At 41.6% G+C, this 27,158-nt stretch overlaps 3 protein-coding genes across 10 annotated transcripts; 1 reads left to right on the forward strand and 2 right to left on the reverse strand.

The window, feature by feature from the left end:
• Window positions 1-7,308: 7,308 nt before the first annotated feature.
• Window positions 7,309-14,395, reverse strand: cbx5 (chromobox homolog 5 (HP1 alpha homolog, Drosophila)). Its single transcript, XM_055931120.1, has 5 exons — window positions 14,072-14,395; window positions 13,260-13,477; window positions 11,532-11,754; window positions 10,455-10,555; window positions 7,309-10,155 (listed from the first exon to the last, which is right to left on the reverse strand). Exons 2-5 carry the CDS (start codon window positions 13,400-13,402, stop codon window positions 10,014-10,016), a joined length of 609 nt encoding a protein of 202 aa, XP_055787095.1. The 5' UTR covers window positions 13,403-13,477; window positions 14,072-14,395; the 3' UTR covers window positions 7,309-10,013.
• A 161-nt stretch (window positions 14,396-14,556) lies between these two features.
• LOC129860581 (heterogeneous nuclear ribonucleoprotein A1-like) lies at window positions 14,557-19,456 on the forward strand. Of its 8 annotated transcripts, XR_008760390.1 has the most exons (11): window positions 14,557-14,666; window positions 15,160-15,276; window positions 15,453-15,810; window positions 15,906-16,001; window positions 16,225-16,311; window positions 16,406-16,495; window positions 16,680-16,871; window positions 17,206-17,397; window positions 17,568-17,649; window positions 19,188-19,258; window positions 19,348-19,456. XR_008760390.1 is itself a non-coding variant. In XM_055931112.1 (10 exons), the coding sequence occupies exons 1-9, from the start codon at window positions 14,655-14,657 to the stop codon at window positions 17,636-17,638; spliced, it is 1,215 nt and encodes a 404-aa protein (XP_055787087.1). In that variant the 5' UTR covers window positions 14,557-14,654; the 3' UTR covers window positions 17,639-17,649; window positions 17,903-18,199. The 8 variants fall into 8 exon arrangements, 7 of the variants coding, with proteins under 7 accessions (XP_055787087.1, XP_055787090.1, XP_055787088.1 ...); XM_055931112.1 differs by lacking the exons at window positions 19,188-19,258; window positions 19,348-19,456 and adding an exon at window positions 17,903-18,199; XM_055931115.1 differs by lacking the exons at window positions 19,188-19,258; window positions 19,348-19,456 and adding an exon at window positions 17,903-18,199 and having other exon boundaries at window positions 16,680-16,829.
• nfe2 (nuclear factor, erythroid 2) lies at window positions 18,080-26,284 on the reverse strand. The gene is made up of 4 exons (XM_055931111.1): window positions 26,020-26,284; window positions 23,887-23,965; window positions 23,408-23,551; window positions 18,080-23,165 (listed from the first exon to the last, which is right to left on the reverse strand). Exons 2-4 carry the CDS (start codon window positions 23,932-23,934, stop codon window positions 21,852-21,854), a joined length of 1,506 nt encoding a protein of 501 aa, XP_055787086.1. The 5' UTR covers window positions 23,935-23,965; window positions 26,020-26,284; the 3' UTR covers window positions 18,080-21,851.
• Between the last annotated feature and the right edge of the window lie 874 nt (window positions 26,285-27,158).

Consider the following 27,158-nt stretch of genomic DNA (forward strand, 5'->3'; position numbering starts at 1 on the left):
TGCTTTTCAAAATAGTCTCGTCTCCAATGAACCTTTGACCCAGGAAGAATTTGGCAAGGATGTTGCATTTTTTCAAAGTGGTGGTTTTTATACATTTTAACACTAGTGACATGAAATTGAGGGACAGCTATTACTCGTAAATTATTTGTAATATTTTTTTTTTTTTTTTTTTTTTTAAGTAGTCCACTAAATAACTATAATACTTTCCTTTGTATTATGACATTTAAAGAGGGAGTAAAAATATATTTTTAAACTCTAAACATGTCACTAAACCAGGACTCCTGACCTGAGGGACAAGCCAATTTCATGGTACTGACCGTGCTCTACAATGTTAGTTTCTCCCTCTTTAATTGTCATAATACAAATTATTATAGTTATTTTGGGGTCATTATCTCACATTTTTAAGTGTTTTTCCTGGTGAATAAGGCCGGGACAGGAAAGCCTCCATTTTCGTAGAGTTACCCATGCAAATATCCAGAGTAAGAAGGATTGATCATCTACACCACACTTAAACTATGTAACACTAATCCCATGAGCATCAAAAGTCCACTGTGCTTTGTAAACCTGTTTCCTCTTGTGGAAAGGATTCTATTTTGAATCAAAGGCACTTAAAAAAATTAGCCAGATCCAACTCCGTGCTTAATCAATGACTATGAGAACCACATTTTGTGATGAAAGAAATATCGCAGTTGGAAATCTAGAGGATTTCACAGGCTCTTAGAACCATAAGCCCCCATGAAAAGAGTGTGTTTCCTTCTAATGGCCATTTCAGTTACCGTCTGACAATCTCCAGTTGAAATGTATGAAGTGTAGACAGAGCAGACCTGGGTTCAAATAGTATTTGAAATCTTGACACATTCGATTGAGCCTGCCTGGGGTGCAAGATGAGCATTGTTTGCACTTTTGGAACTTCTCCACTTTTCCAGCTGAGTCAAGCACAGTTAAATTATTTGAAAGTAAAATCAAATCTTATTTGAACCCAGGTCTGGTGCATAGGTTAACATTAGACAGATGTGGCCATTTGGTTTTTTTTCTCTCCATTGCCAAATGTGGCTTCTTAGTTCTACAGTCACAGCTGTTTTTTTTTGTAAAAAAAAACAACTTGATCCCCCATATTGAAACCTCAAGCGTATAATACCATTCATTGAGAGAGTGTAACGTTAGATACTTCATGGCGAAGCATTATGCTCAGATAAAGGGAAAGCAGAAACGGTTCTCTGCTTGGCTCTAGCATGCCTTGATCAGTGGTGGGCAGTGGACATGCAGCACCCAGTCAGGGGTTTGGGCAGGGCTAAGAGCCAGAGACCCAGAACGTGTCTAGGCTAAATGTGAGCGGATTAATGCTCACCACACATTTGACCTCTTTAGGAAATACAAGCCGACTTTTCAACGTAAAAGGGCGCCAATAAGGCTCTGTAGTAAAATGCAGGGTCACATGCTGTCTGAAACAGCCCAATAGTCAGGCAGCCGTGATTCCTTTGGGCCAAGGGAGGACAGGGGACACAAAGCTGAGGAGTGAGGCAGGGGGCCTGAGGCTGGGTGATGGAGGATTGTCAGCCGTGATTCCTTTGGGCCAAGGGAGGACAGGGGACACAAAGCTGAGGAGTGAGGCAGGGGGCCTGAGGCTGGGTGATGGAGGATTGTCAGCCGTGATTATTTCCGGCCAAGGGAGGACAGGGGGCGCAAAGGGGCTAGGTGGTGATGAAGAATAGGATAAGGCCAAGGAGCAGGTGTGTACTTTTGACTGTCCTTCCCCTTTTTTCTTTTAAGCCCCAGAATATCTACACTTTCAGCTGTGTGTGTGTGTCCTCCCCAGTGAGGACATCATGGGATGCAGGTATCTTTTCAGTTTTCCACTGAGATCTAATGGTGACTGGCTGCATATCATCACCCTCCCTGTTAGCATATCTGTATCTTCACTCTGGCTGAGGCTCTGTTCCGACATCCATCCTAGCACACGACTTAGAATGAAGCTATGTATTGGCCATGTATTCTAACTGCTGTTCTAGGGTAGATATTAGACAATGCAACCTCCAAAAGGATCCCGTTTAAATGGCTGATCTACATAGCCTGTTTGTGGTACTTCAAAGTCAATCCCTGCTGAGAATGCATTTTCCAACACAAGGGAAGCTCATTATATTCCTTAATTAGCCTCTGAATCACATTGTGCAGCTGCCTGGTAACTTAGGCTTGTCTAATAGGAATTTACACATGGCAAAGAGAGCTCCATCCCAGAAAAAAAATTATTTGAACTGTTGTTAAAATGTTCAGGAAATCCATTGCGACAGTCCCAATCTCCATGTGTAATTTACCAACATGGACGATAAAATGAATCAGGATTCATTTGGGTTTTAGAGCTCTCCTCTTAGCTGCTGCACTGTAAATAAGGAGGACCTGGATTGTATTCATTAGGGCACAATGGAATACGAAAACTTCTTATTGTACAAGTTCAGGTAAATCTAGTTGTCTGTCCCTCCATGTTTTAGTCAATTTTCTTCCATTTGGAGCCTGATGAATACTACCCATGGATCAGTCGCTGCACGGTGGTCAAGAAGAGTGCGCTGAAAAACTATTTGGTCAATCCATAGTATTTGTTACAGTCCAAAGAGTCACACTATTTAATATGATGGATCCCATACTTTTTCTTCTAACAATGTATTACGTTCTTATAACGTATTGCTACGGAGAAAAACTTTTAGTTTATAACAATGTAATAACAATTGTTAGAACAATGAGCTAATTTCAGCTATTTGTGCCTCTTATTTAGCTCCTCACCAAATTACAAATGTATCATCTGAAACTTGCAGGAATATAAAATTTTGTTGTATTGGAATATATTCAGCAAAATATTCTATTATACAATAACTAAAACACTGGAACCATTGAGTGTGTGCCTGCATTGCATATCAATTCATTCCCCCCCACCAATCACGAACGGCATACTTAATGCTTTCAATCTTCTTTCTCTCCCTTTCTTTGGTGCAAATGAATTGATGATGTAATTACAGGACAAGCCAGATCACCATCCTTAACAGATGGCAGAGAAACAGAGCTGGATCATTGAAATCTAGAACGGGATCAATATTCAGAAGCCCATGGTAACACTGAGTATGACACCGGCTGTATTAACATGGAAATATCATTCAATATCATGCATTATATCCAGTAACTAGGCTTTCATTCTTTGCTGGTTTCATTGGTGAGGAGAACTCGAATTACCCCTGTCCCACCACATGTAGGTTACTCAACAACAACATAACAAAGACATGCCCGTAAGAATCTGGTGCTGCTATCAATTTCATCTTCCCCTCTCCCCTTTCCTCCTCATCTCTCCTTTACTGGATTCCCCCTCTTCTCTCAGGGCTAGTCAGTCGTTTCACACTCTGCCTCCAGCATGTAACTCTAGCTAGCCTGTTTAAATTATATCTGCTCATAGGGGCCAATAATTAGCATTTACATTTTATTGGAAGCACTGAGATTTAGAGCGAGGGGTATATCAGCTCTGAGCAGACAGAATTAGTTAACAATGCATTACCTGCCTTTTATGGCAGCTATAACTCTCTGCCCTGGTCAGTAGAAGAGATGAAGGGGAGGAGGGAGGAAAAGAAGGATGGAGGAGGGAAGGGAAGGGAGTCGGTGGAGTGGGTTGGTCCCAATCCCGCCAGCGGAGGGGGACACAACGGGAGTGTCCTAAATGGAACACTATTCTCTATACAGTGCAAAACGCTACGTACTGAAAATGGAGAAGCTCTCTCTGTTGCCTTCTTACTGCACATTAACCATGATAGTGAGTCAAATTAGCGCATCACTCTGCAATCACCTTCATACGGATCAGTGATACTGCACTGTGCTGTGAGAAGCTGATGTCAGAGAATGAGTTCAAATACTATTCAAAATCTTTCAAATACTAAGTGCTTGCTCTAGCCTGCCTGGAGTGCCAGATGGGCGGGGTTTGCCATTTTGGAACTATTTATTTGGTCCATTAAGCCCGGAAAGATCAATCAAACACAGATAAGGTATTTGAAATGACTTCAAATAGTAATTGAACCCAGGTCTGGTTCTGTGCTGTGAGAGGCTGAAGCAGAAGCCGTCACTCACCCACAGAACAACAGCTGGAGGACAGCTATGCAGACCTGATCAGAACACCAGAAGGACCACATGACATGGCATTGGTCTCAGAGATATTCCGACACACAGCCCCTATTGAAATACAGTATCATTATAACTCAACATTTAACAGCAAAATACAATAATAGATGCTGTATAAATTCAGTTGCCGTGTGTGTGTGTTGTTGTTGAACAGGCCATGTAATATTGATCAAGCCCACTGCAGCCATCCTTCCCTTCCCGACTAACAAACCCCAGCTGCACAGTAGCCCCCTCAACACTCATTTGTGATGATGTGCAGCAAGACAACCAACCGATTCCACAGGCAATGCCCTCTGGAACTCATTTACACTGAAAGTGACACAAACACAGAATATGCGGCACGGGCTGTGCTCTGGGAGGCTGGCGCGCACGCTTTTAATGACAGAAAGCAACCCACACACGCTTAATGGTACATGTGCTCAGTCAATTTGTCATGTCTGCTTACACTCCATGACATCACTGCAACAATCCTCCCCTGAAATCCATGTACTGTATTTTAACAGTACACAACAGATACACACAATACCGGGGTGTAATATTAGTGCCTGATATAGCTAGACAGCAAATTCTCGTCCGTAGTCCCTGGCTGGTTTGATTCAACCCTCTCTGTAAGACTGCTCATATTTTTCCAGAGATGCCTCAGCCTTATTCACCACACACATCATGGACAGAGAAAGCTGCCCTGGTCCTGACTAAGGATGCGTTATGATTCTGTACCCTTCTCCAGAAGTGTGTACTTCCTTCACTCCCCCTCATGCATTGGATTGGCGCAAGCATGGTTGGAGGGAGTTTCCACTTTATTCCTTACACCAGTCAGTCCATTCCTTTTAAATCCATAAAGGCAGGTGTACAAGTGCACACTTTGGGAGAATAGCCAATATGAACATGGAGTACTGCAAGTTCTTCAGCAGAGTGAGCAGACAACTCCAGGTTCCATAAAACCCCCTTCTGGACTTAATGGTCCCACGGGCTGGATCATTTACTGGTGACCTTTGCATTCCATTTGGAGTGGAAGAACTTTTTCATGTTTTTTGCTTGGAAAATTCTACCCCCCTAAATGTAGCTATATATAAATAATCGGATCATATATATGAATGAGAGAGATCCGATTGCACCAACGGGCATGGGCGGATTGACCGTCTGGCAATTACTTTAAACGATAATTATTTTATTAGGATGGGATGGGCCAAAAATGGATACGGCCGTCGGCCCATGAGCCTGTTTTTTTCTGACCTTTGCGCTATTTCTGTTGTCATAATGATTCTGTATTGAGCATTTGGCTGACCATCAAACGCACCAAAGAGAATGAAACCCGCTCTGACTCTGTATAAACAGAAAGATGGTGCAGGAAAAAGTTAAACCAAAAAAAGGTTTGAGGCTGACGCTGCCAAACGTGTGAAATTAACCAACTTATTTTCTAAAAGTTCTGGTTCTGCTGGTCCGAGTGCTGTGTCTGTGAGATCATGACAGATCACATGCTGTGGTGCAGTCGAGGTAGGAAGGAAACAGAGACCGACACACTCACTCAGAAATTAATCTGCATTCACATAAACTAGTCCCGGCATCATGCTTCTAGAAACACAGGTTTTATATTGAATTTTAAAAAACAGAGAAAGGGAGAGACTAACAGTTCCTTAATGTATCCATTGGCTACAGCCAAGACATTAAAGAACTGGCAGTCTCCCTCTCTCGAATTATATATAGCCTAATATTTACACACTTTTCTAAAGTGGACAGGGGGGGGGGACACACTTGAAATATGTAGTTAGGCTGTTATATGAGCCAATGGTCATCTAAAAGGTGTTCAGTGATTTTCTTTGTCTAATGTAAGGTATGTGCTTAAAATAAAGTGTTACTAATTCTGGTAGTGATTGAATAAAGGTCAGTAATAAACCATTAATAAATTGTGTGTTCATTTATTTATAATTACTCCTACATTTAACCATTTGCTAATCATGAGTAAAGTATTTTTGCAGTCTCTAATCTAAAGTGAGTGCCATTTACACTTTATAAATACTTTGAGCGACCAGTGTAATTTCTCACAAAAAGATGGACACGCCCTTGGTAGACATTCCTGCAGTACCTGGTAAAGAACAAGCACACAACATTAAAAGGAACTATATAGACGTGTGAATAACCAGCTTACTAACATTTACAAATGTGGGAGTAATTATTATTAAATGGTGAACAAACGGTTTGTAAATATCAAACTGGCAGTACATGTCAGTGTGTCTCTCTCCCCACATCCATTACACGACTGCTGCAGCAGCAGAGATGCCTGTGCTGCTCAGCATCACTGGGACCAGAAGACCACACTGCCTGTGCTGGGCCCAGCAACATCCTAGTACCTATACCTGTAATAGTAATTAACACTTAGGATGGCAGGGGACATATGACAGGCAGGCACTTATATTTGCAATAAGCAGTTAGGCTTTTAAGGTATAAGCCAATGATCATTTATTAGGCATTTATTCAGAAATCATTATCTAAAATGTGTTTATTTATTCACAACTTGGATGTTGCTGGGCCCAGCACAGAAAGACAGATGTACTGCCTGTTCCTTAACGTTGGCACTATATGTAACAGCAATCAACATATAGTGGTGAGTTGTATCTCCAGTGGTGCTTTTACATGTCGTCTTTTAAACACGAGCTGGTTAAAAGGAGGACTATATTTCACCGGTCACTGGCACAGTGATAAACGCTGTACTATAGTTGCCTATGTATACGTGTGAGGGTGTTTTCCTGACCACCATGTGATCAAAGCAGGAATACCTTAAGGGCCTGGTTGTAGTCTTTACTATATAAAGCCTCTTCATACGGGCCAGATGGAAGAGAATATTCCATTGAATTAGCTCAATATACAGAGTTGGACTAATGGAGTCAATATGCCATCTGTCACCTAGATGGTACTCTTGAATTAAACCATTTTTTGAAAGTCTAAAATAGTCTAGGCGATGTATAAAGCAACTATTAGTATATCAATCATTGAATCTCTCGATAGATATAATGCGCATTCTCTGTAATGTGGGGAAATTAGATTAGTTTATGAGCAATAAATACTCAATTAGGTCTATTTCAGGATTTCCTTTGACATGGCTCCATCTGCTGGTTAAATATGACTAGTGCACAGCAGTCTAGCAGAAACATCACCAGTCCGTTGAATGTTGAAAACAGTTTACCACAATACATATAAAACCCAAATTTCAGAGCATTAAAAAAAAATGGTAAGATACACCAAAATGTAGAACACTTTGAAAAAAATAAAATCAAAAAGGACTACAAATGAAAATCTTTGAGTAAATATAAATAAAAAACAGACAACCGTTACATTTGTCCTGAATAGAGGTGTTTCTGAAGAGAGAAGGATATCAAAGTAATCTTTCACTTGTTTCTATGACTACAGTGACAACTCAGGACTCAATTGCTCATTTAAAAAAAGAAATTTGAGTGGGAAAACATCACAAATTGAATACGAGAATATTTGACCACAATACATAGCAATAGCACTCTGTCCATCATCAACTCAATGGTATAGGCTACAAATATACTGGAATACTTTTCCTCTATTCTGTGACTAAACAACCTTGCTCTGTTACCACACATGTGGATATGATATCATTCAACACAAGGGGTGGAAAGCCAAAATGGACAGAATAGGCAGTTAAAACAAATCTGTAATATGAAGCCAATGATGTGGATAACATCTTCCCAAAACATTAAGTATTTAGCATTAACAAGAAAGATGATAAAACAAGAAATTCAGGTCAGGACAAATGATCTTTCTACAAGTGGAACAAATACTCTGTAGGTTGAGTGGACTTAACACTTAATACTCTAAATAAATCAAAAATCATTGACAGGATCTTAAAACGTTCAAATGGATCGATAAGCATTCCCAAGAAGGAACAGTGTCTGGAAGTAAGCACCGATCTGCCTTATCCCATTCTCTAACTCAGGGGACTGGGCAGAGCAAGTCGGCAGAGCCATTTAGCCCCAGGGTGGCATACCTTGATCAAATCAATCAGTATGGTCGTTTGGTGTCACTTTCTACTGCAGAGCATGTGGCATGCTGATTGTCAACTGACTTCTGATCTTAGGGTCGGGTTCCAATTCAGCACCGCTGTGATTATGTCATTCACATTTGCAAATAAAGATGGCTTGAAACATTGGGTACAACTTTTGAAGTGGCCCGTCTGTGCATCTGTAATATTTGCTTAATTGTGCTCGTTGTGGTGATAAAATTGTCTGATAAAAATAAAAAATAAAAATGGGTAATCGGAAGAATCCAATTCCAAGTTAGGAAAAAGCAGCTACTCTGACTATATATGTTCATGATCTTAGCAATGGAATCGGAGCTACATGATTACTTGACCTACAGAACAGCTACATAACAGAAGCCAATGGACAAAAGAGTTTAAATATTAAAATGTAGGTTATTCAAAACTTAGTCGAGCCACAGTACTAGCGAAGAATTGGAGAAATAAAACAAGACATGGAGTACTTACAGGGGACCATATTGACCTTAAAACATCAAAAGGTGGACTAAAACTACTGAACAAAAAAAATAAGCAGGGGAGATTTTCTACCAAGGTGATCTGATTACAATAAAACAATTTTATCTACTGCATAACTACTGTTATGTTCGAGGTTTGATAAGACTTGGAAGGCGATCATCTTCCCAGGAGAAACATGTCGAGGGCTCGTATTCAAAGTTTCCCCAGAGTGCCTGATCTAGGATCAGTTTTTTTATACTTTTTAGATAACAATGAATATGAATATATGGACAGGTGGATCAGCACTCCCACTCTGAGACGCTTTGTGAATGCGCTATGAAAGTCCCCCCTACTTCCTGGATCATGTCCCATACCGTTTTTGAATGGGATTCCAGAGTACATCAAATTCATGAAAAGGGTCATTAAAGATACATGTAAAATGATATTAGTAGATTTACTCCGAACTGATGGCTTTCATGAAGGTAGAAGTAAATGAATCCACTAAAACAAATATATGCTTAGGATGGCGGCGCACAATTGGCCCAACCTCGTCCGGGTTAGGCTGTCATTGTAAATAAGAATTTGTTCTTAACTGACTTGCCTAGTTAAATCAACTTTTTTCCCTTCACGTTTTCATGATTTACTCTTGAATCCCATTCAAAAACAGCCAGTACATGATTCAGGAAGTAGGCGGGACTTTCATACAGGGCACTGGACCATATTTTGATAGACGAGGCCATTTTAACGTTACCTCTTAGTTAAGACGACTACCTTCAAGTCACCTTAAGATGGCTGCCAGTACCTAGACAGGGTACCACAGAATCAAGAATCGTACTTACACAAAAATACAGAAAGGGAATAAAGCAAGAGGAAAGAAAGACAAGCCGTCCCCAGTAGCGAGCCCAGCCAGCCTGTTTCACCACCTCCAAAACCCACAGTCTTCCCTCATCCTTCTCAGTTTGTGTGTAAAACAGCTAGATTGGGCTCTTTGTTATTCAGGGACATTAACCTGTACATTAGGGCATGGAGGGAGGTATCATGAAGTGGGCAGTGTCGTCCATCGTTGGTTTGTGTGTGTTTTTGTTATGGTCATTAGCGGGAGGGGGGGAGGGGGGGGGGGGGGTCTTTCAGTCCCAAATCGCACACAAACCCCCCATTTTGCCTTAACCCGTCACTGGTGGAAAGTATACCACTACACTACTTACACCTACCCAAGCCACAAAAAAAAGGCAATCATAAAAAGTGTTAAGGCCAAGGGGAGGAATAGGGTGCGATTTGGTACTGGTTATATGAGTGTCTCCAGGTTGTCCCTGCAGTCGGGGGGGGGGGGGGGGGGGTCAGTGACCATTCCTGTGATGACACTTCCTGCTTACATGCTCACAGCGCCTTTCTCCTTCTTATCCCCGTCTTCATGCCAGGTGAGGCGCTCTTCGTAGAAAGCTATGACGATCTGCGGGCACTTGTGATTGGCCTCCTTGGCCAGCACCAGATCTGCCTCATCAGAGTCCTTCCTGTAGCGAGACGAAATAAAGAATTAAATAAACATGCTTTATTTACAGGCCTATTACCATGAAGTAAAGACAAGACGCCCTAGTAGACTACTTAGGAAATAACGACAATTCACGATGTCACAAGATTGGATCAGGAAAACCAGAAAGCTCTTAGACCCACTGTCTTGAAGAAGAATAGTTAACAAAATCAACTTTAAGTGAGGAACCACTTCAGTTAATCAGTTTCCGGTCACCAGTTTGAAGACATTCTTAGTGGCGTAATCTAGTGGACGACATATGTCTTAGTACTCAACACTCACCACTTCATGAGGAACATGAGGTCTCCACAGGAGTCTGTGGCTCCAATAATCTTCTCTGGTTCCAGACCTCTCTCAAAGCCTCTCGCAATCAGGACGTCATCCTGGAAGAAAGGAGAAATGACCAATTATTTTACATTACATTTAAGTCATTTAGCAGACGCTCTTATCCAGAGCGACTTACAAATTGGTGCATTCACCTTATGACATCCAGTGGAACAGCCACTTTACAATAGTGCTGATCATCTCTGTTGTACATTAGAAGTGAAACTTAGGTACCACCGCAGGAAACAAGCACAGACAAGAGTTGTATTTCACAAAGCCTTTGTCATTCTAGTGGTGGTAAGCAACACCCAAAAGCTCAACTATTTCAGTTGGAAATGAGGCGTCTTCAGTTGGTTATAAATATGCAAAGGAAAGTTCTCCAAGATGATCAAGCTTTTGTTCTAGCCAACAATTACAATGCTGCAACACTTGCTTGGACACTTAGGAGGTCATAAAAAAAAAAAGAAGAAGTGTTGAATGGCCTATCAGTGAGTTGCAAAAGCTGGAGAGGTAACGAATCTCAATGAAAGTCACACCCTTTCATAAAGTGATGATCTGTTTTGTAGACTTGCAAGTGGCAGTCAATTCACATAGCTCTTATCTAGTGTTAACCAAGCCTGGTCTATGTACCCCCCCCCCTCCTTGATTTTTGTCTATGTAATAACCCCCCCTTATTTTTGCACTTTCACACACACTGCTTCTACTGTTTATTATCCTGTTTGCCTAACCTCTTTTACCCCAGCAACATGTACATATTGTCGCAACTACCTCGTACCGGTACTCCTCATATATAAATCTCATCATTGTTATATTGTGTTACCGTTTCCCTTTCGCAAATGTCTTCATTTCTAACTCCCCATTGTTGGGAAAGGTCTTGTAAGTATGCATTTCACAGCAAAGTCTACACCCGTTGTAGTCGGCACATGTGACAAATACATTTCTATTGGATTACAAACAACTCATTCTCGCCGGGTTTTTTTTGGGGGGGGGGGGGGGGGACTTTGTCCACACGAATTCACGAGGTAGGTTACGCACCTCTTTTTTCCGTTTGGGCTTATTGCTGCTCCCCTCCTCATCATCGTCAGAGTTTCTCCTCTTGCTGCTGCCTTCCTTGCTACGGCCTGATGACCCCGCACTGGACTTGGCTCCTACGCTGCTGGGGGTGGCACCGCCGCTAGGCTTCTTGTAAGTCTTCATAAACTCAGCAATGAGCTCGGGGCAGCCGAGATTCTTCTCTGGCTCCCATGTGTTGTGCTTTCTGCAAAAAATAAATGCATTGTCATAGCAAGAACAAAATATATTCGATAGGGAAAACACACCGCAGGGTTATTTCTGAATATTTTTTATTTTAAGTATTGGGCAGGTGTATACTTAGTATGTAGAAAATTGACCTATTTTAAATAAGATATTTTTCATTTTTTAATGTAAAACTGGTGAAACCATTCCCACCGCCTAAGCCCCATTTTGACACAGAAAAACACCTGCGCTGGCCTTCTCACATGGTTTCCAATTCATTTTACACCCAACCCTCGGTGTGCACGAGTCAGAGCGTTGTACAGAGCATGAAGGTAACCAAAACAGTTCAGCACTGAAAGCCATGAAAAATCAATACCATTATGAATTGTTAGGGGTAGAAATTAGCGAGCAACTGGAAACGTCGTAAAATAATAATTCTCAGTAACATGTAACTAGAACACCAAAATATTTTTCTTCTTGGGATTTTCACCAAAATGTTATCCATGGAAGGGTCCTTTGATGTTCTGTTGACATTTGCTTCTTAAAGCATAATTTTTGCCTTACCCAGGCCCCCTTTAAGATGCCATGTTTTGTCTGCAGGTGCTACAAAGCAAAAGTTAGTGTCATTTGAAGCGTTATGGCTTGTAAACATGAATATTTAAAATATAACATATTTGACATATCAATATTGCTGCATTCCTAACACGTAAAAGACCCAACCTCCTCCACTTATGCCCTTGGGGAATATCCATGGCCATCTTTGCCGTCGGTCCAAACAATTAGCCAAGCAAGGGAAGTTGGCAGCGTAAGCACGTCAGCCCTTGTTTGTGATAAGAGTATGCAATTCTGTTCACGCCAGGGCCTGAAATGCCCCACAATTAAATTTGGGATGATTGTACATCCGCTAAGAAAAGCCTACCAAAATGTAAAGACTAACATCAATATGGAGAAGTCAGCATACAAGTGTAAGCAAAAATGAATGTAAATAAGTTAGACAATAATTACAATCATAGTTGACTGTAGCTCAAATAAAGCACACCACACACCAACTACCGGTGGTTCCATGATCACTGAAAACAACGATAGGATGAACGAGTGGCGATTTCCAGGCAAGGGCGGTCCAATAAAAAGTAACCAAGTGTCCACTTAATTTGAGGGTCTGTCTTTTACGTGTTTGGAATGCAGCTATTGTTTAACATAATATACAAGTTCCAGGGTGGTATCTCTGCGTGCTCCTTGTGTACAGTTGTGCTTGTACATGTGTGAAATTGTACACCCACCAAGTTATATTATGTTCAACAATATTGAAAAGTGAGCCAAATCAAAATTCTAAACACATTACAGAGCAAGCAGTAAAGCTTTATATGACCCCAACTTTTGCTTTGTAGCAACTACTTAAAACTTCAATTAATTATTTCTCAAATATATGTCAACAATACTTTCTCCAAAAGTCCCTTCCATGGATTTACACATTGTAAAAATCTTATTTTGTTATAGTCTCGTCTGGAATCACCCAGATGGACTTACTCTGAATAGCCTTTCCACTTAAGGAAGAATTCAACTCGGCCCTTCACCGTCCTTCTGTCAAGAACCTTCTCCACAATAAATTCTTCCTCTTCTGAAGATGAGCCCGAGGCATCATCATCATTTTCACGCGTCTTCTTTCCCATGATCTGGTAGCGGTACCTCAAATGAGTGAACAGGGGGCACGTCCCAACTTGGAAATGAAACGTTCGAAATAAAACCTAGAAAACATAGAAACAAAGTTAAGTAATGCGTGCAATATAATACATTGGTCAGCACATTACATTACTACTAGCTAGCTACAGCAGATAACTAACCTAACTAGTATAAAATCATGATACAGCTGACTGTCCGTTTAAAGGGAATCACTCGAATTAAAAACCATGCTAACGTTAGTAGGTTAACGTTTGCTAAATTAGCCAACACGGCTAGTTGGCAAGCAGATGCTTTGCTTCCTTGATACAACACATGGCCTGTCCTCTAAAAGAAATAAGGGTAAATTAACTAGTTATCCAATTGCCGTTTTAATTTGTTCCAGTTTGCCAACGATAATGTTACATTTACAGTACATAGAGGCATTTCAATCTAGCTAAATAGCCCTAAGCGCGTGTAGACTTGTGTTTGTCCTAACCCCCGCCTGGCTAGCATGAGAATGAGCTAGCTAGCGGTTCGCCACTGGCTAACGTTAACAATTTATCAAGCGTTATCCTCAATACTTTTTGCTTGAGACGGATTGATTGAAATGGGGGGGGGGGGGGGGTAAACTAGCTAATATTAGTTAAGTAGCTAAGAAATTGCTATATGTATTTACTCACCCTTGCTAGCTTTAGCGGTTTACTGGTTCGTTTTCTTGACGCTGTTGCTGGGCTTTTCGTTTCCCCTCCCAAAACGACTTGCTTGTTTGCCTCGCTGTGCAAGAAAGCGAGCGCCAAAATGCACAATGGCAGACCGTGTACGCCCACGAAACCGTCAAGCCAAATAACTAGGAGATCATCAGTAAATGTTGTAGCTATGTTCACTTAGGAAATATGCGGACGTATTTTTGGTATTACTTCTATCAAATAGACTATTTGCTAAATGTATACAGACTAGCCTGGGAATGGAATGGAATTGAAGTGACGTCTACATAACGTTTTGACAAAACGTAAGCCCACACCCACCACCGGCTAGTATCGTTTTGTTATTGGACATTGCTGATAATTGACTGTAAAATATCCAATTGGAGTTGCAGCGGAAGTGAGAAATTGAATGCAACGGCAATAGATAACCAATCGCTGAATCCAAGAGGCGTATCCTCCCTATTTATTGTACTCTTTGTTTCATTTGCAGGGTCGTTGCATTCTGTCGCAGATCGTCTTTCTTCGAATAAGGCAAAGAAATCGTAAGCTACCATCCACAATGTCGAAAGAGGTAAGTTTCTCTAACGAATATCTACATACAATTTTGTTCTTATGTGCATAAAATTTTAACGTGTACGTTGCCCAATCTAACCAAAAGGGTTTTCCACTCGCGCGTACTTATTAATACAGCCATAGCTCATGTGGGGACGCCGCCATCTTAAAGGCCTCATGGCCTTATTGTTCGTGCGTTTTGCTCAGCCATTTTGCTAGAAAGGACGTATCTTTTTTTCCCCCCATTGCGTTTAATATTAGTCAGATAATTTAATCCATACTTCAACCATCACACATTTCATAGTTTTGGGTCACATTTGCCAAATGCCCCGCCATGTTGACGCCATCTGATATTATTGTTTGACCCCCCCCAACGTGTTTGTTTTTGACAAACTTAACTGCAGGAATATTGACGAACGGTTGGTAATGAACTTTGAGTTCGCTAGAGTGTAGCGTTCGCTTGTTGATCTGCGTCTTTTGTTCTAAATACATTGCAATTTTTTTTTGTCCAGGCCCCACGTGAACCCGAGCAGCTCCGCAAACTGTTCATCGGAGGTCTGAGCTTCGAAACCACGGATGAGAGTTTGCGAGAACACTTCGAACAATGGGGATCTCTTACAGATTGTGTGGTGAGTATAATGCAAGACATATTATCAGCTACAGGGAGAACTGTACCCGAATTGACTACAGCGTCACACAGATTTACATTCCTTGTTAATGCTTGATTGGTAATCCTAAATATCGGTGAATCTGTCGTATTTAATTTTTTTATTAATACTTTTGCCTTAAATTAAATCATCAACAGGTCATGAGAGATCCAGCCAACAAACGCTCTAGAGGTTTTGGGTTTGTCACCTACTCTGGTGTGAACGAGGTCGATGCTGCCATGGAAGCACGCCCCCATAAGGTTGATGGTAGGCTGGTAGAGCCCAAGAGGGCTGTTTCCAGAGAGGACTCTAGCCGTCCAGGCGCTCATGTCACAGTGAAAAAGATATTTGTTGGCGGTATCAAGGAAGACACTGAAGACTCCCACCTACGAGACTACTTTGAGCAATTTGGCAAGATTGAAGTAATAGACATTATGACCGACCGCACCAGTGGCAAGAAGAGGGGCTTCGCCTTTGTCACGTTTGATGACCATGATGCAGTGGACAGGATTGTCAGTAAGTAGCTGTCTGAACAACCTCTTTGTATTGATGAAAATAGTTGACTTTCATGAGTTACCTGCTGTATTTTAACACTGCCATTGTATTTTCAGTCCAGAAATACCACACGTTGAACGGTCACAATTGCGAAGTGAGGAAAGCATTGTCCAGACAGGAGATGCAGACAACAGGAGTGGGTATGAGGGGTGGTAAGTACATTTGCACACAGACGGGACAGGAGTATTTCCTGCTTCGGGACATGTGATATGGCCTGGGAAGGAGTCCACGCCCTTGCGATAAGCAGTATCCCTGTGTAACACATTATGATGCATTTTATATCAGTCACTTAACATAATAGAATTGCCAAGATTGATTCATAGTTAAATAATGAGTTGTTGCGTTGGCACTAATTCTTTGAGTTTTCTTTTCCAGGCCGCGGAGGTGGCGGCAACTATGGCAGAGGTGGAGGATATGGAGGTAATGATTTTGGCCGTGATGGTGGATACTTCGATGGCCGTGGTATGTTGTGGTCCTGCACCACTCTCTCTCTCTCTCGCTCTCTCTGCTTTAACCTGTATGCTTAACCCCTTGTGATTGTTTCAATATACTTTAGGTGACGCTGACTCGTCTGTTTCAGGAGGCAGAGGGGGTGGATACGGAGGAGGAGATGGTGGTTACAACAATGGTTATGGGGGAGGTGACGGTAAGATTTGGATTCCAGAATAGCCATGCAATAGCTTTTCTCACCGGTGGCAATTTTAGCTGGTGAACATGTCATTACAGTAGAAAGAACTTAACACAACATACATTATTTGAGAAGCCACAAGGATATTACCTTTTTTTTTTTAGGTGGCTGTGTATTTAGATTCAAACTTTCCTTTCTATAGGCGGTTATGGTGGAGGCCCTGGTGGTTATGGCGGTGGTAACCGTGGCTACGGCGGAGGACAAGGTTATGGTGGTGGACAGGGTGGCGGCTACGGTGGTGGAAATGGCTATAACGACTACAACAATGGCAATGGTGGAAACTTTGGCGGCGGTAAGTCCATGGCTTCCCCACAAGAAGCAGCCCCAGTTGGTGGTAAGTGGATGGCATCATAGGCTGTGACTTAATTCTCACACTACATTCTGTTTGGTGAAAAGTATTGATATTTTATATCCTGTTTACAAAAAGTAAGCAACAAATGTTACCATACTACACCTGAGATTTCACGTGCTACAAAATCATATTGTAAACTCAAATGGCCTACTAAATGTGAAGTAGTATGAGGACTATGTCATGGCTGACTACGTGAAAGTGATGTACAAAATACTGTTCTCAGCTGTTCTAAACATTCAAAACATCCTTGGGCCTGTGTAAAATGTACAGAACCAATTTCATTATAAGTAATGTGGCTGTTCAAATTGTGTTGCAGGAAACTTTGGCGGTGGTGGTAACAACTACAATGACTTTGGCAACTACAACAACCAGGCTTCCAACTACGGCCCAATGAAGGGTAACAACTTTGGAGGCAGCAGTGGCAGCGGTGGAGGTAGCGGTGGTGGCAGCAGTGGTGGAAGCAGCAGCGGTGGTGGTGGCGGCGGCAGGAGTAGCGGCCCATATGGAGGTAGGTCGCAGACTAGCTTTAGACCAGGCACTGGTTGAGCTGTTAACTCAAGTTGGTTTGGCACGCCTTCAGGTGACTTAGGTTGTGTAATAATTATTTGGCTCACTTGACTAGAAAGCACAAGTTAGTGTGTTTTGTTCAACCTTTGACGGTTTTCTTTTTCATTTCAGGTGGATATGGAGGTAACTCAGGAGGTGGCGGCGGTGGATATGGCGGGGGCTCCGGTGGACGACGATTCTAAATGTTCAAAAGGTATGCTTTTTTTAACGTGACAGATTGAAACCATAACAACCGAAGTGTGTAGATGAGACTAGCATATTCTAGGATTTGTCTTTAAAATGTAGTGTTCAGAAACTACCTCCATTCTTGTACCCTTTGATACATACAATCCTAGTAGTTGTGTTTGATCCAAGCGTTACTAATGCTGGATCTCATGTAGTAGGTTCTGGTTAATCCAACAGTCAGTGCACAGTTTAACTTAATGTTGTTCCGTATTGTTCAACAGGACTCAGTACTTAGGAGAGGAGAGCGAGACAAATGACAGGGCAGCTGCAGGTTTACACCCTAGATCTGCTCAGCCAAACAGTTGTGGCAGGTTACAGCTGCTACAAGAAGAGATGTGTACAATAGAGAAATCATGGAGGGGCTTCATACATTTCTGTACTGTCAAACAGGTTTCTTATGTTTCTGGAAAGCAAGCATTCCAATGAGGTTTTATGTAGATTTTGCATCTATGGTTTTTATTTGTGTAACTGCAACAATCAAGTTGAAATAAACCACCTTTCAGTTTTTTTAAACTGTCGTTCAGTCTTGTTAGCCTCTCTTTTAGGGGATTGGGTGGGAGGGGGAGGTTCTCTTCTGGTTTGTTTTAATGCATTAGACTGTATACAAATCCACATTTGAATGAAAGATGCAGTCAATGGCCATTCTTTAGAAGATGAAGTACCACCTGTCAATGGAGACTGCCTAGCCCAATATGCTTTATTCCTTTCTTACACGAGACATTCTTAGTCTGTTCCAATGCACATACTACAGAATGTAGAACATCTCATATCCCAGCACATCAATGGAAGGTTTGTAACCAAGTAGTGTTACAATAGCGTTGAAGTCCTTGATGAACTCCAATGGATGAAGTTATGGTAGTACAAATACTAAGTCCACACAGAGAGCCCATCTCTTTGAGAACTGCACCAGAGACGTGAGTTGGATGGCTAGATCAGACTTGCCTGTCAGACAGTACAGCTGCCAGCAGAAGGCTAGCTTACATGATGCAGTCTTGAGGCTAGCCAGCCATGGAAGCCAGCTGAGCTGAGGGAGAGACGTAGCAAACAAACCCATCGCCTGGCAGGAAGGAGCAGTGTGAAGCAGGAGAGTGAGTAGCAAGAAGGCATGTGAGACTAGCAGACAGCAGCTCCCAAAGCGCTTAGATGCCGCCTGTAGGTAAGAAGACTTTTCCAACTACTGTCAGTTTGAATAACATGTTCTGTAGTTGGTATGAGCAAACACTAGTTTTATTGTAGAAATTAATAGTATAGCATTAATGACCGTGTACGTTTTATTTGGATGTGCAGTGTTTTATTAGAAACCAATGCCCCCATCTAATACAACGGTCTGGACCTTTTGCGTAACATGGTCTTTACCGGCGTGCCAATCTCATAATGCATGCTGACGTTTGCAGTCAAATCATGGAATATATTTTGCAGTCAAATCATGGAATATATCAGAATAACGCCTTTCATTGGTTTATCTTCTGATACTCATTTGTCTCCTTTTCCTCTGGTGCTTTCTAGGAAAATGACTGATCGAAAGGACAGCTATCCAAAAGCATGATTTTAAGCGGAACATTGTTGCATTGCATATAGTAAGCTACAATAACCTTTTTGATAACTTGGAAATATTAAGGGATTGTGAGGCTGTCCTGATTTTAAACAATGGTCTGTTCTCTTTTAGGGTGACTGGGAAGATGCAATTGGCTATTTTTATACTGCAAAGACTGCTGTGCAGGATGTTAACCTGTTTTACCCACTTCCTGTTTTATCAATAAAATATTTTTTACCAACATACTTTTCCTCATATTATAAATACTGTTCAACTACCACACTGTACACAATTTTCATATTCTGGTATACAGGGACAATTTTACAATAGAATTCCCAGGTGTACATTTTACATTTAAGACTTATTGTATCCAGAACGAGCATAGGCATATGACTGGTTAGCTCATGTTACTACAGTGCCTTCAAAGTGACTTGACTTTCTCCACATTGTCACAGCCTGAATTTAACATTTTATATTGAGCCTGTCACTGGCCTACATACAATACCCCATATCAAGGTGGATTTTTTTGTTTGTAGTTTAGCATAAATTTCAGGAGAAAATGTGCTTAAGTTGCACCAACTGCTGATTATTTTTAAATTTATTTATAATTCCGTCAAACGGAATTTCAACCGATTTGACCTCCAAGACCAGGGAGGTTTTCCAATGCCTCGCAAAGGGCACCTATTGGTATATATTAAATATCCCTGAGCATGGTTAAGTTACTAATTAGACTTGTGATGTATCAATACAAGTCACTACAAAGATACAGGCGGCCTTCCTAACTCTGTTGCTGGAGCGGAAGGAAACCACTCGGGGATTTCACCATGAGGCCAATGGTGATTTTAACAGTTTTATGGCTGTGAAAGAACTGAGGATGGGTCAACAGTTTAGTTACTCTGCAATACTAACCTAAATGACAGTGAAAAGGAAGCCTGTATAGACATTTTCCAAAACATGCATACTATTTGCAGTAAGGCACAAAAGTAATGTGGCAAAGAAATTAACTGCCCTGAATACAAAGTGTTATGTTAGAGGCAAATCCAAGACCATATTTTCAAGCGTGGTGGTGCCTGTATCATGTTATGGGTATGCTTGTCATCGGCAAGGACTAGGGAATTTTTCATGATAAAAACAAACTGAATAGAGCTATGCACAGTTGAAATAGAGGAAAACCTGGTCTGCTTTTCAGGCAACGCATTCACCTTTCAGCAGGACAACTTAAAACACAAGGCCAAATATACACTGTAGTGATATACCAAGACGTCATTGAATGTTGCTGTGTGGCATAGTTTTGAATAAAATCTGTTTAAATCTATGGCAAGATGGGAAAATAGCTGTCACGCAATGCTCAACCAACTTGACAGAGCTTGAAGAATAAAAAATATAATGTGCAAATATTGTACAATCCAGGTGTGCAAAGCTCTTAGACTTACCCAGAAAGACTCTGCTGTATTTGCTGCCAAAGGGGATATCACGTGTTGACTCGGGTGGGAACACTAATGCAAATGAGATGTCTATTTAATTTTCAATGCATTTGCAAACATTTCTTGAAACATGTTTTCACTGTCATTATAGGGTATTTTGTGTAGCTGAACAAAAATATAAACGCAACATGCAAAGTGTTGGTCCCATGTTTCATGAGCTGAAATAAAAGATCCCATAAATGTCCCATACACACAAAAAGCTTATTTCTCTCAAATGTTGTGCACAAATTTGTTTATGTCCCTGTTAGTGAGAATTTCCCCTCTGCCAAGATAATCCATCCACCTGACAGGTGTGGCATATGAAGAAACTGATTAAACAGCATGATCAATACACTGCTGAATTGTACACAGATGCACCTTGTGCTGGGGACAATAAAAGGCCACTCTAAAATGTGCAGTTTTGTCATACAACACAATGCCACAGATGTCTCAAATTTTGAAGGAGCGTGCAATTGTCATGCTGACTGCAGGAATGTCTACCATAGCTGTTGCTAGGGAATTTGAATGTTAATTTCTATACCAGAAGCCGCCTCCCCAACGTTTTAGAGAATTTGGCAAACGGCCTCACAACCACCGACCTCGTGTATGGCGTGGGCAAGCGGTTTGCTGATGTGAACAGAGAACAAACATGGTGGGGTTATGGTATGGGCAAGCATAAGCTACGGACAACGAACACAACTGCATTTTATGGATGGCAATTTGAATGCACAGAAATACTGTGACGAGATCCTGAGGCCTATTTTTATTGAAGGTATCTGTTACCAATAGATGCATATCTATTCCCAGTCTTGTGAAATCCATAGATTTGGGCATAATGCATTTATTTCAATTGACTGATTTCCTCATATGAACTGTTGCGTTTATATTTTTGTCCAGTATATTTGATCCATTTTGAATTCAGGCTATAACAACTAAATGTGGAATAAGTCAAGGGGTATGAATACTTTCTAAAGGCTCTAAGTATTGATTAGTTTGTTTAACATGGTGCCATTTTAGCTGCCATTTTATCTGTTCTCTACATACACTTTTCCATGGTTTTGTATGTAAATATCCTTAATGGCACTTATTGTACTGTAGATTTAGCAACAATTTCATATTGATATATAAACTGAGGCAGTATACAATAACTGTCCAATAGATTTCATCTTTACATTATTCTCCCTCCAACACTTCACTACGAGGCACCAAGTATACGTTCCCATCAGGGGTCTGCTGTAGAGAGTAGTCATCTATAGAGTAGGGATGTCCATCCTCATCCCGGAGCTGAGAAAAGACTTCAGCATACAAGTCTGTGAGGCGGTGTTTAACAATAGTCATGTTGCGTTGGAACTCCAACCTCTCCCTGGCCAGGTGTTCCCTCTGGGCCTGTAGCTGACCCAACTCCCCCTCCAGGTAAACAATGTTCTCCAGTTTCCTCTTCCTGCAGTTCTGGGCTGCCACCTTGTTCTTCCCCCGCCGGCGGATGTCTCTGACGAGGGCGAGCTGGGAGTCCGTGAGGGTGTACTGTGTCAGGAGCTCGTTGAAGTCATCCACAGGTAGGTTGATGATCTTCTCTAGAGGGAAATGGATCTTGAGGGCGAGGGCTCGGCGTTCATCCCGGCTCAGAGGGACAGGAAGTGGGTTACCTCTGGGTTTTACATAGAACGCCTGGGGAGAGCTCTCTCTGGTGGCAGAGCTGTTAAGATGCCGGTCGTTCAAGGCACTGGGTAAACCTGGTTGATGTTTCATTGATATGGGAGGCAGGAAGTGAGGCTGTGGTTGCATTTGGGATGGTTGTGTTACAGGAAAGTAAGAGGAGTGCATCCCTGAGTAGTGGTAGGGGTGATTGGGATGCTGCTGATAGTCCACAGAGTAAAAGAGGCTAGCTCTCCTTCCTTGCTCACCCATATTCTCCATCTCCCTGTGACTATAGTTCAGACCAACCTCTGTGCTTAAATAAGCAGGGACACCAGTCATGGCATCATCTGGTGAGGCTAGTGGTGGGCTGGACCCCAGAGATAGGCCAGAGTCAGATTCCAGATCATCCACAGTGCATGGCGGGTGTTTGCTCTGCCCATGACTTGTCCCTAGCACGTACCGACCCGGGCCCTGAGAGGGGCCAGCATTGTCGTTTCCAACAAGTCCCTCACCACCGACGCTCGGCAGACTCATATGCTCTAGAAGGCCCATCAGCGAGGGCTGTAGAGGGTTCAGAACTCTGGGGTTCAGCTGGGCTCCAGAATGGTTTCCAGAATGTCCGTACAGTGCCTCTGCTGCTGCTTCCCTGGTGGCCTGATGTTGGCAAGCTGGCATTACTTTAGAGTAGGATCCCTCATAAGCAGCATCAGGATTTGTCTCACCACCACAGCGGAGGGGCTCTGTATGAGAGTGAGCCTGAGCCATGCCATAACCTCCCAGAGAGATGGGCAGCTCCATGGGATGGTACTGAATATTTTCATATGGGCTGTCATGTGGGACCTCAAACTCCTGAAATGAAAAAAAAAGGTAAGGCTCATTGGCGGATGCTTTGTCTATGGAAATCTATGCATCGTTACAGTTTATCATTACTATATGTATTGACGACAAATAAAACAATTCGACAAGTTTGTCATTGAGTTTTAAAATGCTGTGTGTATTTGTGAACACGCAAAAGTACATATCACAGGATATGTATGATCTAGGCTATATGGTGACGTAATTGTCAGGTTATTGAATACTCATCCTCCTACCTGAAGCTCAGTAATGGTCATCAGTTCCTGCCAGGCCAAGTCCATCTCTTCGTCGTGTGGGTGGGGGGCTCCATGTGACCAGGCTCCAGGGGCATGGGTGGGCATCGATACCCCCCCACACAGCCTGCCAGGATTCGCCAAGCCCTGGAGAATAGAAATAAACTTATAGCAAATCACCTTAGATATTGATAGCTCATAGGAATTTGTTGGTAATGCTTTATTTTACAGCCCTGTTTTGTCCAATTTACGTGGCATAAGAAGTGGAAACGACAGGTACTTCCTGGTACTTGCTTCAAATAATTAAACACAATCAGTAACAACCTGTCATCAAATCATATGTAGTTTTGCTTGTTTTAATGAATAAAGTGTATGTCTATGGTCTATTACACTACATGATGCTACAGCCCTCCAAAAGAGGAAATATCCGAGCCAGCACAGTTTAGTTCAGCATGATATTGTGAAAAGAGTTTTCGACTCACCTCACTGTGTCTCCTCAATGGGAGCACATAGTTGGCTGCTGCACACATTCAGGACAGGCTGTGGTTGCAGCGCCCCCTCCTGGAAGAGATAGACATTGACAAATATTACTATCAGATATTCAGCCATTAGAAAATGCTGAAATCTACGGATTCAATACGTAGCTGCGAACTAACAAGGAAAACACTCATCTAGACGAAGTCTCCTCAAAGCAAAAACATTACATTTTAAAATATAGAAAATCATGTTATGCTATTGTTATACTATTTGCCCTGCAGAAAGATGTATATACCAAAACTATACCCACTGTGACATGTAACCTACTATATGAGTGTTTGGGTGCTATTCTGTGTTGAACTCTTTGGGACATGCGAAAGCCAGGCACACAGAGTTCCGTTGGGCTGGATCCATCCTATCAGCTGAGCTGTGGTGCTGCTATGCCAGACACCGATAAGGCAATCTCCTGGGAGACAGCACAGCGTTCCCTCCACAGCAGCAGCAAACAGAGGCTGGGGCTGGGGCCTAACCGCAGTCAAGTTCCATATAGTAAAGTGAAAGTCAGAGAGGGCTTTATAACCTTTATAAAGGGTTTAACCTTATGTCTGGGACAGCACATAAATAAGTCCTCAATTGAGAATAGCAGACAGTACATTGTTGTGGTTTTATAGTCATTATACCATGCATGAATTCCATATTTAGTTATGTGTATTGTAGTTGGCACTATAGAATGCAAGGTATTGACTGAGATACTTTGGATGAAGAGAGTTCATGGTCTAACTTTTGAACATTGCAAAAATTAAGTTATGTATTGTCCAGCATTTGCTCTCATTCCTCACTGGCTTTGTTTGGATCTCAACAAATACCCGGGAGAAGAGCAAGAATTCTCTGCAACAGCACAATTATGACCATTCCATCTTCCATGACCACAATTGTTTATTTACTTGAGGTGATCTTTATTTTTCATTTACTTTCCATCTCCTCAGCAACAGAAAATATTTTCACGCAATCTGGATATACTGCTTCACAGTGGAACATTTGATGAGGAATTACTTTGTCTCTCACACTTGCACTCCACTCTACATGTATCTCTCACAATTAGCAGGTGATGGCTCTCACCTGAACACTGTTGCAAAGATATGACCTTATCCCACAAAATACCCACTTGCCTAATTTATCAAACCAACTACAGGTTCATCCATCGTTGTATCTCTACTATGTGATCTGTAGCTACAGGTTCCCATGCATAGAGTAACCAACATGGATGGGCTTGTAACTCTCACCATATCTTGCCACAGCCACTGTTATGTTTGTGGTGATGCTTCCTAAGGCTGTTTCCTCTAGTACTGAGGGGACAAGGTTGCTTGGCCTGTCTAACCAGAACTCTTCTTACATGTCTTACATCAGGTGTTGCATAAACAAGAATATCAGTTGTGAGCACACTGGTAGGGAACATAGATCCATTAGACTACATTTTCATATTTTAAATTGTCTTTAAAATTGTGTCGCATGTCATTATCTGAAGAAATACAATTAAATTTAACAGGGAACACTTACTCACATAACTAAGAGCAAAATACATGTAATATATTTGTATGCAAAACCCATAGACAGTAATGTGGATAGGATTAAAGGATATAATATGCTGTTTGTGTGGATAATCCTTCTTAGCAATGGTCAGTGTGGTAAATTTGACATTAATTACTGAAGAGGGAAAAAGGCTTGTGAGTCAATACTTCACCAAATAAATGGCTACAATAAGTGCTCTGGCCTAAATGCTTTCTACTCTTGAAGATGACAGTTTGATTTGAATTCTATAATATTCCTGTCCTTCAGCTTGAGCATATGATCGTAATATTTGCTTGTGACTCATTTTGAATGAGATACATTTGACAATTTATTGCCATTATATGTTTTCAATTAAGTTACATTTGTTCTTTGAATAACCGCTTCTTAAGTTTGTAGGACCTGTTTTGTACATTAATATGACAAAGTAACAAAGAGTTAATTCAAAACAGATTATATTTGACACTGGAAGGAGACCTGAAAGAGGCAGCAAATCAACCTTATCTAGCAATGAAAAAATATAAACTGCTAAAAAGCTGTAGAGAAGGGGGTTGTGAAAGAACATACTGTACCTGAGCAACATGTCTCTGTGTTTTCAACAGGTGTTCAGGAGAAAAAAATCTTCAGACTGACACGTAAGAAACATAATCCTGGTAAAGAAAAAAAAAAAGTAGAAACAGAACAAAAAAGTCTTTCTATTCAGTTAAGTGAGGACGTCTGTTAATATGTCTGCTTTTAACCGACCATTATAGGGAGTGCATGTGATTTCACTCTCACTCACTCTGTCTCTGTCGCTCTCTCTCTAACTCTCTGCTCTGCTTCACAGACAATCACCAGCATAAATGGGATGTTTCTGCCTGCGATGTAACCAACCTTCCTGTAAAGCAGAAAACCACAAACCAAGGGCCTGACAGATCAAGAAGTATCCCGTTGAATCACCTTTTAAACCAAGGCAAATAGCTTAGCTATGATGAATAGGTGTTTAAATGTTAACTACATTCTGTGACAAATTAACCATTCAATGATACAACACGATGCACAAATCCTTACACAAATCTAACAGATCAGAATTCATCTTCCTTTAACTAACCAAACCCATTACAATAAAATGTCCCAAAAGAAGTCCTCTGAAAGGAGAGGTTTATGGAGTGTGATCTGGAGCACCTAGAGTTAAACCAACCTGGTATTGTTGTTAGAGAGGGCCCTGTGCAGACGGGGGCAGTGGTGGGTTGGAGACAGGCTGGATTGCAACTTAGTTTAGTAGGGATGGAATGTACACCTCCACCAGGTAAGAAAGGACACATTGTTCCTTTATCTGGCAGAGCAACCACTAAAGGGGGGAGGGGGGGGGGGGGGGGGCAGGGGGAGAATGGAGAGAAGCGTGTCTTACATAGCAGGTGACCAGTAGAGTCCTACTCCCCCAAAAATCCCCACACCACTGCCCCAATCCAACACATGCTATATGCATAAAGACAAGCCGAACAAGCCTAAAACTAACATTAGCACGACGGACATTTCTCTAGCCTTAGCAATGCACAACCAGGAGTTGGTAATAAGTCCATTTAACCATTAGAAATAATTTGATGAACTTGGTGGAGTAGTTTTACTTCAGTGCAACAATGGCCGTACAGTCAAAAGGGCTGGTGTGATATTCTCATATTTAAATCTATATTCATAGCAACGACATGCAACATTTATGTTTAGAACAAAA

The sequence above is a fragment of the Salvelinus fontinalis genome, chromosome 8 (assembly GCF_029448725.1).
Source record: "Salvelinus fontinalis isolate EN_2023a chromosome 8, ASM2944872v1, whole genome shotgun sequence".
NCBI classification, from domain to species: domain Eukaryota; kingdom Metazoa; phylum Chordata; class Actinopteri; order Salmoniformes; family Salmonidae; genus Salvelinus; species Salvelinus fontinalis.

Coding starts and splice junctions, on each gene's coding strand:
- cbx5 (XM_055931120.1), bottom strand. CDS start 13,402: ATGGGAAAGAAGACGCGTGAAAATGATGATGATGCCTCGGGCTCATCT. Junction 10,556..11,531: donor AGCCCAAACGGAAAAAAGAG/GTGCGTAACCTA, acceptor CCTTTCTTCCAG/GATGACGTCCTGATTGCGAG. Junction 10,156..10,454: donor CTCATGTTCCTCATGAAGTG/GTGAGTGTTGAG, acceptor GTCTCGCTACAG/GAAGGACTCTGATGAGGCAG.
- LOC129860581 (XM_055931112.1), top strand. Junction 16,496..16,679: donor TGGTTATGGGGGAGGTGACG/GTAAGATTTGGA, acceptor TCCTTTCTATAG/GCGGTTATGGTGGAGGCCCT. Junction 17,398..17,567: donor GAGTAGCGGCCCATATGGAG/GTAGGTCGCAGA, acceptor TTTTCATTTCAG/GTGGATATGGAGGTAACTCA.
- nfe2 (XM_055931111.1), bottom strand. CDS start 23,934: ATGTGTGCAGCAGCCAACTATGTGCTCCCATTGAGGAGACACAGTGAG. Junction 23,552..23,886: donor CATTGAGGAGACACAGTGAG/GTGAGTCGAAAA, acceptor TCTATTCTCCAG/GGCTTGGCGAATCCTGGCAG. Junction 23,166..23,407: donor TGACCATTACTGAGCTTCAG/GTAGGAGGATGA, acceptor TTTTCATTTCAG/GAGTTTGAGGTCCCACATGA.